The sequence below is a fragment of the Danio rerio genome, chromosome 15 (assembly GCF_052040795.2).
Source record: "Danio rerio strain M-AB ecotype USA chromosome 15, GRCz13ab, whole genome shotgun sequence".
NCBI classification, from domain to species: domain Eukaryota; kingdom Metazoa; phylum Chordata; class Actinopteri; order Cypriniformes; family Danionidae; genus Danio; species Danio rerio.
The window spans coordinates 22329755-22343206 of record NC_141035.1 but is presented as its reverse complement, the minus strand read 5'-3'; the positions used below and the strand labels follow the sequence as shown (position 1 = coordinate 22343206).

Genomic DNA, 13452 nt, shown 5'->3' with positions numbered 1-13452 from the left:
ATACCAACGTATATTTATGTTGTTTTGTTAAATTAGACTTCTGTATGCATATACAAAAAAGAATTGAGCAGTTCAGTATCAGTCATTTATTTGAGTTCTGTAATTCTAAAATAAACTATAAATGACAGTTCTAAAATGAAGGGATCAGGGATGACATGATCAGACTGCAGTGGATCTGAACTGAAAAGCATCAGCGTGACATGGGTCCTCTTGGTTCATGCATCCGGTAAGCACACATATAGAAGATCCCTGGAGAAAAAGTTACGGCATGATGTAACATTTCAGTTTTTTCATCAATGCTTATTCAATAATAAAAATGTTCCTAGTTTAATTCTGTAGGATTCTTACCAAAGAAAATAATGTTGTGTATTAGCCAAACACTTACAATGAACAAAATGCATGGCAAAAACACATGGCATATATTACTGCAATAGAAAATGCATATGTGCGTTTAAAAACTGAAGCAAATTTTTGTGTCAAAAAAAAAATTCTCTCACATGAAACGGCAGATATAAAATATTAAATAGCAGACATTTGTCTGCTAGGTCTTGTAGAGCAACTGTAAATGTGACTGCACCACAATTAATGTGTGTTAGATGCTATATAATGTACATTAGTGGCTGACCACGTTTCCTTCAGGATCCAGTATTTTCTCATTCATTTTTCCCATAGGGATTAAAAAAATGTTTTATACAGAGAACCAAACCAATCAGCAAGGTGAGTATGACAATAAGCCAAAAAGACAAATGTACCTAAGGGCTTTACTAAGGGAAACAAATACAATCTCGAGATGCTGAGAATGACCCAATTCACTTAATTAAAAAGTCAGGAGACAGACTTTCTTTTATAGACAGATTATGTAATTTGCAGTGCTTCTCGGTAGTGGGCGGAGCTAAATATCTTTTTGGCACACTGCTCACTGAGACTCTGATTGGTTCAGTTTTCTGCACAACATCACACATAATGTAGTTTTAATGCAAGAATTCTGCTATTGAACAAATGACTAATTCATTTAACATGGCTCTACCCTAGCTAAGGTCAATAGCCAGCCATTTTAAATGCACATATACACACTTAATAAAGCTTAAAATGGAAAGTTCAGTCAACAAATTCCATAGTTTACTCACATTTACTTCAAAAGTTATTTGAGTTTCTTTCCTCTGTTAAACACAAAAGACCATATTTTGAAGCATGGCACCCATTGACTTCGATAGTAATTTTTTTCCTTCTATGGAATACTATGGAATTCTATGGGTGTCAGCAAACAGCATCCTTCAAAACATCTTCTCTTGTGTTCAACAGAAGAAAAAAAAATTCAGGTTTAAAACCCCATTTTTGGTCATTTAATTTTTGGACGAACTCTCCATTTAACTAATATATCCTTTTTATGAACATTTCATGGCATTTTTAATCACACATTATATTTAGTTTACCTGAAAAGAAAGTGAGCACCACAGAAACCCAGCCCATTATATATGACCAAGAGAACCGCCAGTTCCCATAACGTTTCCCATAGTAGTTGACTGTCATACCAGTGTAGACAGCCATGGCCAGCAGCACAAAGAAGCCTGGAAGATACAACCACAACATCCTAATACACTTTAACTACTTTTTTAACTTTAACTAACTCATTTTTGGAGATATATAGGGTGCTTCAAAATGAATACCACAACTTTAGAGTTGATGTCACTCGAGTGTCTGGAGAGGGTCATATTAAACATCTATGAACTTTGCTAATATTCTTCACATTGATTATACCCAAGGATCTATCATGTTTCTTTGATTACAGATTTTCAAAGTTATGGTTCTCTTTTTGAATCACCCTGTATATGGATAAGCAAAAAAGCAGTAAGGTATGCATAGACATTCTTACATGAAATGAAATAGAGAATTCCCGCAGCAAAGGTCCTGTCAAAGCCGGTAAAAGAGGAGTAGTTGATGAAAGCCATGACACCGATGATCATGCCAAAGAAACAAGCTAAGGTGGCCAGGATCATGAAGGCCCGGGTGGCGTCCCAGTATGCTGTTTCAAACCAAACCAGAGACTAGTTAGTACAAAGTGCTCCATTATTTATATTATAAAATACACAGGTCATTTCATTCACTAAAAAATGATTCATTTACAATTTTTTTTAAGGTAAGTGGTTGCAAACAGTTTATATGGACTGAATTTAAACAAACAAATTAAGTTGAACATTACTACATTATTATTGTAGTAAAAAATATAGTACATAAAACGAATCATTTGCTTTCGGTGTTGATTCTGATTTGTCGAGCCAGGTTTTAAGATGTAGCAAAATAATTACAAACATACACCTGTGACTGTTTGGTAACCAGTACACGATCAGTACTGAGATAAATAAATGACTTAAATTGCTGGTTTCATTTTGTGAAATCTTGATACACTGTAAAAAATTATTTAATGAAAAGTCAAGAAAACATTTTGCTAACTCTTTAAGAGAAGGTCGTATTAGTCCATGTTAGTTAATACATTTGCAAACACAAACAAACCATGAACAACGCCTGTATTATAGTATTTGTTCATGTTGGTTAAAGTAAGTTAATGAAAATACAGATGTTTATTGTTATTCATCTTAACTCACAGGGAAATTATAATGTTAATATGCATGAATTTGGATGTTAATAATGCATTAGTAATTGTTAAACTATGATTAATAAATGCTGCACAAGTATTGTTCATGATTATTTAATGTTAATAAATACATTAACTAATGAAACCTTATTGTAAAGTGTGACCAACCGTTTTTAAGGTACTTTAAACTCATTTATTTTAGTTATTTTATGGTATTTTTAACTTAATCATGTTTGAACGAAATTGTTTTGAGTTAAACTTAATATTTTTAATCAATTTGATTGATGCAAATTGAGATTTCTAGAAAAGTCCATTTGATTCAACTAAGAAAATAAGGCCAATCTGCTTATGCCTTTAACTACCCCACCAAGAAAAAAAATGTTTGGACTGCATTTCTTAACTCCTACTTAACACACTTTTCAACACATCTCTTAATTTCTGAAATATCAGCCTCTACTAAATGGTTAATATGTCGGTTTATGCTAAAAGTACCAGACTTGATACATATATTATGAAAAATCTGAAAATATTAAGTGTGACCAATTTATTTGAAAAAAAAAAAAAGAAACATTTTTTAATACTAAATGATCTTTATTTTTTGAAGTATGCCATCAAATATTTCAGATTCTCATTCAAAATTTCTGCTCAATCAAGTTTTATTTTTATTTAATTTTTTTTTTTTTTTAGAATAAAACCAAAATCAAGTGTAGTAGTGCAACATGATTATGTTTGTTTGATTTTTTTTTTTGTAAACCAACATTGTGTAGTTCATTCTTTTTGGCTTAGTCCCTTTATTAATCCAGGGTCGCCACAGCAGAATGAGCCACCAATTTATCCAGCACATGTTTTACGCAGCGGATGTCCTTTCAGCTGCAACCCATCTCTGGGAAACATCCATACACACTCATTCACACTCATACACTATGGACAATTTTAGCCTACCCAATTCTCCTGTACCGCATGTCTTTGGACTTGTGGGGGAAACCGGAGCACCCGGAGGAAACCAACACAAACGCAGGGAGAACATGCTAACTCCACACAGAAACACAAACTGACCCAGCTGAGGCTCGAACCAGTGACCTTCTTGCTCTGAGGTGACAGCACTACCTACTGTGCCACTGCGTCGCCCACAATGTGTAGTGTAAACCATTATTTAAAACAGTCATTCTTTATATGACTGTAACAGTCATTATTTAAAACAGTCAAAATATGGTTAAGCGTTTGGTAGAGGGGCAGTCAAAGGGTTAAAGAATATATTACATCAGAAAAAATACATTCACATATAAAAATGTCCATCTTTACCAGCTTCTGGAATCCATTTCTTCAATTTCTTAATATATTTCAACCGCTCTGAACTAAACCCTCATACTCTTCCACACACAACCTTGCTTTCTGTCAGTATTAATGTTATTTCTCTCTCTTTCTCTTTATTGTACTTTCTTATAAATTAATTTCCTTCTCTCTTTAAATCCTCCTTTCCAAATTCAAAACTAATCCACAATTTAGTTATGTACACTATACCTCACATATACATTTAATCTCAGTTTAAATTTCCATGTTTATTGTTAAACCTGCGCTGTGTACTTTGTCTTTGTTGAAAAGCAATTAAAACAAATGTAAGACAGCAAGTATTAAATAATCGGATGAGCATTTTGGAAAAGCAATATGTCCCGTGAAGTCGTGGTTTACAATGAATATAACTGTAAAATAACAGGTTAAATGCCCATTAGCTGTTAGACATTCACTGCAAACTTCATAGTGTTTTAGGCATGGGACGATAACCTGTTCAAGGTATACCGCCGTTTGGATAAGTCAAGGTTTTAAAACCATCAAAATTTTCTGCTATACCTCAGGTATGAGTAAGATTTTTAATTTACATTTTTTTTTTAAAAACGTTTTTAAGGACAACAGTATCTGCAGCAGAAAATCTAAAGATACCATTTTAAATAGTAAAAAAGCAGTGCTTTAGAAACCAATGAAGACAGCATAAGTCAATGATTAATTTGAATTATTTAGCCTCAAATGTTTACTGCTCTAATTTATTTTAAATGTTTCTCAAATTAAAATAGATTGTGTACAAAGGGGGAAAAAGGTTTAGATTTTTACCCAGGCATTTAAAAAGAATATATATTTAGAGCAGTAATCTCAATACCGTGATAACATGAAACCGTGATATTTATGTCCAAGGTTATCATACCCTCAGAGTCTTATACCGGCCCATGCATAGTGCTTATTGTTTTATTGTAACGTCCACATATGGTGTCTATGTATACTGGTCTCACCAATGCTGTCTGTGTGTGTCATGCATTTTCCAGGTACACAGTAGCGCCATAGGCCCTGGTGCATGTAGCTGCTGGACTGGCGGTACTGCATCCAGTAATCGGTGGCAGTGGAGATCACCAAGAGTATGTTTCCCACTCCTGCACAAAACAATCCACCTCCCATAAAGCTGTACATCTTGCACCTACACACACTGACAAAATATAAGAAAACACTGAAGTTAATGCATCAAGATATATTGAGACATTTTTTGCTGATACACTTTTGATTTATGGTTTAAAATGAACTGTTATCATTCATTCATTCATTTAATTTATTTGCGGCTTAGTCCCTTTATTAATCAGGGTTCGCCACAGCGGAATGAACTGCCAACTTATCCAGCAAGTGTTTTACGCAGCAGATGCCCTTCCAGCCACAACCCGCCTCTGGGAAACACCTATATACACTTGCATTCACACACACACATAGACTATGGTTAAATTAGCTTATTCAATTCACCTGTAGCGCATGTATTTAGACTGTGGGGAAAACTGGAGAACCCGGAGGAAACCCATGCAAGCACAGGGAGAACATGCGGGTGTGCCACCATGTCGCACTGAACTGATATCAAGATTTTACAATGGCATTTTGTATTTTTTTTACAACTCAACAACCTACAGAACTGCATATTTACAGTTTATCAGCTTAAAAATCAGTATTTCTTTCCTTTCAAGCCTAGTTTGTATTCAGATTAACAATTAAATGTGGTTTATAGATGTCTGTTTTAGTTTAGCGAAGTTAACTTTTTATTTAGAGATAAATTTCATGTTAACGTGCATCCTATTTTTAAATAATATTTAAGATTTAATTTAAATTGTCATGATTTTGGGTTAGAATTAGATTTTTGTATTATTTATATTCTACCCTACTGAAAATAACAGCTTAAACCATCCTAAGCTGGTTGGCTGGTTTTAGCTGGTCGACCAGCCTATTTTTAGAGGAGTTTTGGCAGTTTCCAGGCTGGTTTCCAGCCATTTCCAGCCAGGTCTTAGCTGGTAAGGGTGGAAAATGACCTGCTAAAACCAGCTTGATCAGCCTGGTTTAAGCTGGACATAGCTGGTTTTAGCTGGTCATCTCCAGCCTGGAATGGCCAGAACTTCTCTAAAACCAGGTTGGTAGACCAGCTTAAACCAGCCAACCAGCCTAGGTTGGTTTAAGCTGTTTATTCAGCAGGGAATGCTGGTATTATTATCTTTTAAATGCTCTTTAATATAATATTAGAACAAGTATTGATGAATAAACTGCTATTTTAGTCTTGTTTTTTATTGTTGTATTCATTAGGCTATATCTATATGCCATTCAGTTATTTGGACCAACTATATTATTTATTGATATTTTATTACTATTGCATTGAGTTATATATTGCATTTTTTTGTTATTTTTATATTTCTTTTAGGGTTTGTTGTTTTATTTTTATTTCTGTTCTAACAATTTAACCTTTAGTTAAGTAAATTTTTAACGTTTTCAAGTAGCATTTATACCTGGGTTTGTTTTTGATTTTAGTAATCATCAAGAACTGTGATTTTGAATTAAATAATACTTTACTACATCAGAAAGGACCGAACTTGTGCTAAAATGAAATGAAACATCATAAATAATTACTCAATTTTAAACACACATACACAAATCTTATCAGTTGTTTAAACAAATTCTCAAATTAATTTTATGTTCATTTGTAGTTTCGAGTATGTTTTACCAAATTAATCATTCCTAATGAATGTTACCAACACAATTAATTCACAATGAACACTGTTTACACACAAATCTAAAGCATTTAAACCACATCATCAAATTGGCCACAAGAACAGTGATTTGCAACACACAAGCCACAATAACAAATCAAATCACAATTAAATAATAAATAACCTACCTGCTTTTTATCTTTTCCCAAAAATATTGTCAGATTGAATAGTGTGAAGCTGAATTATGCCAATGCAGGCAGATTTCCATGAGCGATTGGCAGTTATTTTTTGTGAGGGCACAGGTCTGGTGGAGAGCGGACAGGGACAATAGAGCTGTCAAAGCAGCAGCCAATCAGAGAGGCCCGATGAGTGTTAAGAGAATCTGCTGAAAATACAAAACTATTTACTAATACTGATGACAAAGGACTTTCAATTGACAAGTTGACAGCAAAATGACAAGCAGATTTTAGGAAATTTTAAAAACACTACTAAGTCAAGTACAAAAGAAAGAAAAAAGTAAAAAAAATTCTAAATATTGATTAATTTCAGTGCAAAAATGTAAAACATAAAATATGCATGGAACATGTTATCCATTCACTGTAGCACATTTCTACTGACGGCCCTATATTTGAGTAGTTTTTTTTATGCTGAATTAAACTGTCAACCAAAAAAGTTAAGAATCCATTTAGTGAATTTACTTAGACATTAGATGCCATCTAGTGCCTTTGCATTAAGGTAATGCACCGGAAAAAAAAGTAATGAACAGATAAAAATAGAGCTCATCTGCCCTCAGGAAAAAATAAAACATCAATCCTCTGCAGGACATTGAACATAATAGCAGCTGGAATTACGTAAAGGTACCATTCACACTGATTAGGATATTTTAAGATATATATAGGCCTACGTTCATTTCCAAGAGAGTATACAGATAAAGGTTTGACTTTATATATGTAGATAAATAAAATGTAATTGTGAAAGAACTGAATAGCTGTAATTTTTCGTTGTGATAAATATGTGTAGAGGTTTTTATAACGAAAATAACAGCACTGTGGTTAAATACTGTCCAGTTTAAGAATGTGCACCAGCAGAGGGAGACGTTTAGCCAAAAAAAAAAAAAAAAGACACATTGGGCAAGGAAGCTGAACTTCGACATGTTTACGGTATTTCCTTGACTAAATGGGAGAGAGAGAAAAATAGGACTCAGTGCTGACACTAATTTCACAATTCAATTCAATATGCATTAACTGGGCTGTGTTTCTTATCAAAGCTGCAAAAATTTTTTAGGTTATTAGCACAAGGAATGCCGTGAACTACAGGGTATTGTTTGGTAAAGCTACATTGTAATATTAGGTTTGAAGATTAAATCAAATGGGTTTGGAAGTGCTACATTAAAATAAAAAATATAATGACTTTGTTTTTAAAATAGTCTAACAATATAGGTTTAATATTTTGTTTTAAATGACCGTATATCTACAATTAAAACAAACATTTAGTTTTAAAAGAAATACACATGTAGAAAAACTAATATATTTACATATATCATACCATACATTTATCAAAACGATTAACTTTAGTACATTTTCTGTCTAAGGAGCTGATGGTGGCTTTCTGAGGTAAATTTAGGCTTATCTTACTGCGCTTTTTCTCCTGATGAAAGCCATGAGGCAGAGTTTGGTGAGTTGTACAATCTTTCAACATACATTCTGAAATTTCTGCATGTTTATTTTGTCCGGTAACTGCTGAAAAAAAAAGCATATGCTGGTTAGGTTTTGATACTAGTTTGCTGGTTTATGCCAGTTCTTGCTGGTCTTGTTTATATGGTGACCAGTAAGGGATGTGTTCAGCTCACGTGAACACAGAAACAACTCGTGGAAATGTGATAATATGTCATGGGAGCGTGATGATATGTTATGGCCACAAGAAATGCATATCGTTCTCTCAACATCAGAACTTGTGGCAATGAGAAAAACATACTGTTCCATTTATATAAAAAGTAGTGAGACAGTCCACGCTGCAGCCTGCAGTTTAATGACGTAGTTGACCAGGTCCGCTACGTAGTTGACGATCGCATACACTTCACCTTAACCTAAACCCAACCGTCACAGTAGCATGGGCGTTACCTTAGTGGGTGGTAGTTGACAATCGCCTACACCTTCTGCTACCCTTAACCCAACCATCACTGTAGCATGGGTGCTATCTTAGTGGGCGGTACAAGGTTTGCTATGTAGTTGAGGATAGCCTACACCTCCCCTTACCCTCCCCTTACCCTAAACCGTCATAGCAAGGTCCGTAGTTGATGATCGCCAACACATCTTGAAAGTAATAGACTTAAGAAATGTATGTCGTTCCATCAATATATGAACTTATGGCCACGAGAATTGTAAGTCATTTTCTTAACAAAACAAGTCGTGGCCATGAGAAATGTATTTCGTTACCTCAACGTAAGAACTTGTGGCCACGAGAAATGAATATTGTTCCCCTTTAACATAAGTATTGGTCATGAGAGATGTATGTTGTTTCTTTAACATAAGAACTTGTGGCCATGAGAAATGCATATTGTTCCCCTTAACATAAATAGTGGCCATGAGAAATGCATGTCGTACCTTTAACATAAAAAGTAGTGGCCACAAGAAATGTATGTCGATTCCTCAACATAAGTAGTGGCTATGAGAAATGTTGGTCATTCCCTCAACATAAGAACTTGTGGCCATGAGAAGTGAAAATTGTTCACTTAACATGAGTAGTGGCCACGAGAAATGTATGTCAATCCCTCAACATAAGAAGTAGGGCCACGAGAAATGCATATCCTTCCCTTCAACATAAGTAGTAGCCACAAGAAATGTATGTCATTCCCTCGACATAAGAACTTGTGGCCACGAGAAATGCATGTCATTCCCTCAACATAAGTAGTAGTGGCCATGAGAAATGCATATCCTTTCCTTAATATAAGTAGTAGTCTTGAGAAATGTAAGTCATTCCCTTAACATAAGATGTAGTGACAACGAGAAATATAAGTCAATGCCTCAAGATAAGATTTAGTGGCCACGAGAAATGTATGTGGTTTCCTCAGCATAAAGGCGCACTCACACTATGCTATCCGAACCGTGCCCAGGCCATAATTGCTACAGCACGAGGACTTTATGATTGTTTTTGAGCATCAAAGGTGGCTGTTCGGCGAAATATTGACTGCGTGTTACTGCTTCCCAAACAACTAAATCAATATAAAGAAATCTCCAATGTGCTGAGCGAGAGCGCTTCTTAAACTCAACAGCGTGCTTAGGTCTGAATGCAATGTAAGTGTGGGCCGTGGGTAAAGACGGGAGGGGGACAAGCGTGCTTCAGCCCGGTTGAAGGCAACTGTACATAGTGTGAGTTCGCCCTAAGAAGTAGTGGCCACGAGAGATGTATGTTGTTTCTTCATAATAAGAAGCAATGGCCACCATAAATGTACATTATATTGTTCTCTAAATATAAGATCTCGAGGGTTCAATTTCACATCACGCGGCCACGACAAGTGATCATGTTTTCACAAGTTAATAAGATGTTCCTACGACCTATCACATTTCCACAAGTTATTTTGTCTTGGCCACGACAAAAAAAGTGAGCCAGACATGTCCCATCCCAGTCACTATAGGTTTAGGCTGACTGAAGTGAACTAAGGAGCAGTACTTGTCATTACCTTATTACCATGTTAAATAATATGGCAAAAATGTAAAAAATAAAATTCAGTTACTATACAGTACACAAATGTAAACAGGTTTTACTCTAGGCCTATATTTTTATAAGTAAAATATGACTCATTCACTGCTAAAAGCTTACATGAAATAAAAATAAAAATATGTTAGGTGCTTCAGTCTGTTAGTTTTAAAACATCTATATGTTGGTGTGCTCCAAAACAGTGACAAAATCTGGATTTAGGAGATATAAAACTGATATAAACATGCACAGCTTGGATCAATGGGTCAATGTTTTTTTTTTACATCACCTCATACTTCCCATGCATGACACTTCTCATTTGCCTTATTACTGGCAGAGCTGTGATAAAAACAAATATGTAATTGGCTACTATTTTAAAAAGGGGTCAGCCTACTCTATGTCCTACCCCCTCTTCATTTTTCAGTTGAGATTACATCAAACATCGATAGAAAAGCACACTTCACAGGACCTTTAAAAGAACAATTGTTCAGAATAATTTACTGTTCAATCATATAATACTGTAATGAAAAAAATAAAACACTGAATGTAAACTGCCTTTTTTAAAAATTCCCAGTACTGGGTTGTGGCTGGAAGGGCATCTGCTGCGAAAAACACATGCCGTGATAATTGGTTGTTCATTCCGCTGTGGCGATTATTATGTATAACCTCATATTTTACTACAGCCATTACAGCCAAACAAATCCATGGTTATTACTAAAATAACCATAAACCATGGTTATTTTTTTATAATGGTGATTACATTACTTTCATAAATAAATAAATGTATGTCATCTTGGGGTTTTGGGACATGGAATGACGTCATGACACAATGACATCATAACAAGATTCATCAACCTTTAGTAACAAATAGACCTGACTTTAGCAACTTACTTGTCAACACTGGTTTGTCCTGCGGTCTGAATACTAACTCGTTGTACCAACACTGCTGCACATAGTGTCTCTGTAAGGGATACTTTTGTAGTTTTGTGCTTTTTTTGTTGCTCCAAGCAGTTTGGTCCTGCAGTATTTACATATCAAACACATTCTGCTTCAGATAGAAATGCTAAAGTTATGGCGTAAGTTCCACTGAGGCCCACAGCCGTGTTCATGCTCACATACTAAACAGATCTGCAATATATCTGAGACTACAGCCCTGCAAAGATTGCAAATTTTACATGTTCTTGTAGAGCAAAACCTATACTGTCTTTGAGTGCTTCTTTACTTTTTAAAAAGTTTTTATTATATTTATTTTGAGGGACTGAGCACCTGCAGTGCGTAGGCCCTATTGGAATAGCTGTTTCTTTTTCATCTTCTTTATCTTCTCTAGAATGAATCGCATTTTTGAGGGTCTAAACATGTTCAAAAACATCACGAAACTTTCAAAATTTATGTTTGTTATAGGTTTCGGAAGTGCGTGTGGTAAAATGACTCAACAGAGTGGCTCCTGAGCTACATTTTACGCACACATGTGAAAACTGGCCCACACATCAAACATGCCAGCACGTACAAAAAAGTCTCTTGTAGTAAAATCTCAAATACAACAGGAAGTCAGGTATTTTTAACTTCCTCTGCCAAAAAAGTGCAGTTTTTGCCATTTCCAGGCATTACACTTTAACAAGCTCTTTTCATTATACTTTAACAAACAAGCTACTTTTTTCTTCAGTTTTTGTTTTTGCAAATCCACGAGTATACTGTGTACTGTGTACACTTTTTGTGATCTCAAATTTCTCTCGCGAGTGCCATTCACGCCTGCTGTTCTCACATAAATCCACCAGAGGCTGCTGTTGACTGACTGAGTGACTGATCGACTGACCCAACCTCCTCCTTTCCTAAACCTAACCAATTTTATCGACTGAACCACCCTAACACTTCCCTAAACCCAATCTACATTTTTCAAAAGCGATCCAGAAGAAGAAAAGCCCTTGTCTGATTTTTACCACGTTTTTAGATTTTACCACATTCTTACCCTGTTATTCACTTAATGTTGTGGATTCTGTTTTTGTCTTACCTGTTTTCTGGAACTGTTCTTCATTAGACTCAAACCCCATCATCGTGGTCAATTCCTCTCTGTGTCTCAAGTTCACTGACATACATGGCGAGCTAACAGGACAAACTGGTTACAGCAGGAAAGCATACCATATGGAGGTAAGCCATCAGCTGATACACGCGAAAAGGAATGGCGTCATACCATCCCGTAGAGATCATTTTAAAAATGAAATGCAGCCATACGTACCTCTGACTACATAATTTGAACCTATGTTGAGAGTTTTCGTTGAAAGGTGTGTCCGTGGTGGACTGACAAAGTCCAATCTGCCTGAAAATTGTCAGGTTCGATGAGATTCTTCTTCTGAAGACATTTACATTCAAATATTAAGTTATAGCATTTGCTCCACCTGCTGACAGAAGGAAGTTTGACATAAATTAGTGATTTTATTCAGGATTTTTTTTATAGTCATCAGCTTAAATTATTATTATTATCTCTGTCATAGTAAGGCCACCGGGCAGTGGTGAGCCCAGGTGCAAGGTCCCTTTCATTGCTGCTTGCAGCTTTAACATTATTTAAAATATTTAATAAAAAAGAAAAGTTTGTTTCTTTTAAAGATTTTATTTGCTAAAAACACTGGTTAAATGGAACTATGGCTATACAGTTGAAGTCAGAATTATTAGTCCCCCTTTGATTTTTTTTTCTCGTTTTTAAATAGTTCCCAAATTATGTTTTACAGCTAGGGCAAAGAAATTTTCACAGTATGTCTGATGATATTTGTTCTTCTGGAGAAAGTCTTATTTCGGCTAGAATAAAAGCAGTTTTTAAATTTTTAAACATTTTAAAGACAAAATTATTAGCCCCTTTAATTCAATTCAATTTAATTCATCTTTATTTGTATAAGCTATATTAAGCTATATATAAGCTATATATAAGCTATATATGTATAAGCTATATATAAGCCTTTAAGCTATATATTTTTCAATAGTCTATGAACAAACCATCGTTATACAATACCTTAATTACCCTCACCTGCCCAGTTAACCTAATTAACCTAGTTATGCCTTTAAATGTCACTTTAAGCTGTATAGAAATGTCTTGACAAATATCCAGTCAAATATTATTTACTGTCATTATGACAAAGATAAAATAAAACAATTATTAGAGGTGAGTTATTA

General features: G+C 34.9%; 1 protein-coding gene across 2 annotated transcripts; it reads right to left on the bottom strand.

Annotated features, from left to right (window-relative positions):
• Positions 1 to 71: 71 nt before the first annotated feature.
• Positions 72 to 6885, bottom strand: lim2.3 (lens intrinsic membrane protein 2.3). Of its 2 annotated transcripts, XM_087282691.1 has the most exons (6): positions 6783 to 6870; positions 6004 to 6013; positions 4876 to 5066; positions 1874 to 2023; positions 1434 to 1568; positions 72 to 249 (listed from the first exon to the last, which is right to left on the bottom strand). In XM_087282691.1, the coding sequence occupies exons 3-6, from the start codon at positions 5048 to 5050 to the stop codon at positions 191 to 193; spliced, it is 519 nt and encodes a 172-aa protein (XP_087138817.1). In that variant the 5' UTR covers positions 5051 to 5066; positions 6004 to 6013; positions 6783 to 6870; the 3' UTR covers positions 72 to 190.
• Positions 6886 to 13452: the final 6567 nt, after the last annotated feature.

What these genes read in the sequence shown, in the direction of transcription:
- lim2.3 (XM_087282691.1), bottom strand. Translation starts at nt 5,050, where the DNA reads ATGTACAGCTTTATGGGAGGTGGATTGTTTTGTGCAGGAGTGGGAAAC. An exon ending in AATTCTCTATTTCATTTCAT is followed by an intron (nt 1,569 to 1,873) that starts GTAAGAATGTCT and finishes TGTATCTTCCAG; the next exon opens with GCTTCTTTGTGCTGCTGGCC. An exon ending in GGTGCTCACTTTCTTTTCAG is followed by an intron (nt 250 to 1,433) that starts GTAAACTAAATA and finishes CTTTTTCTCCAG; the next exon opens with GGATCTTCTATATGTGTGCT.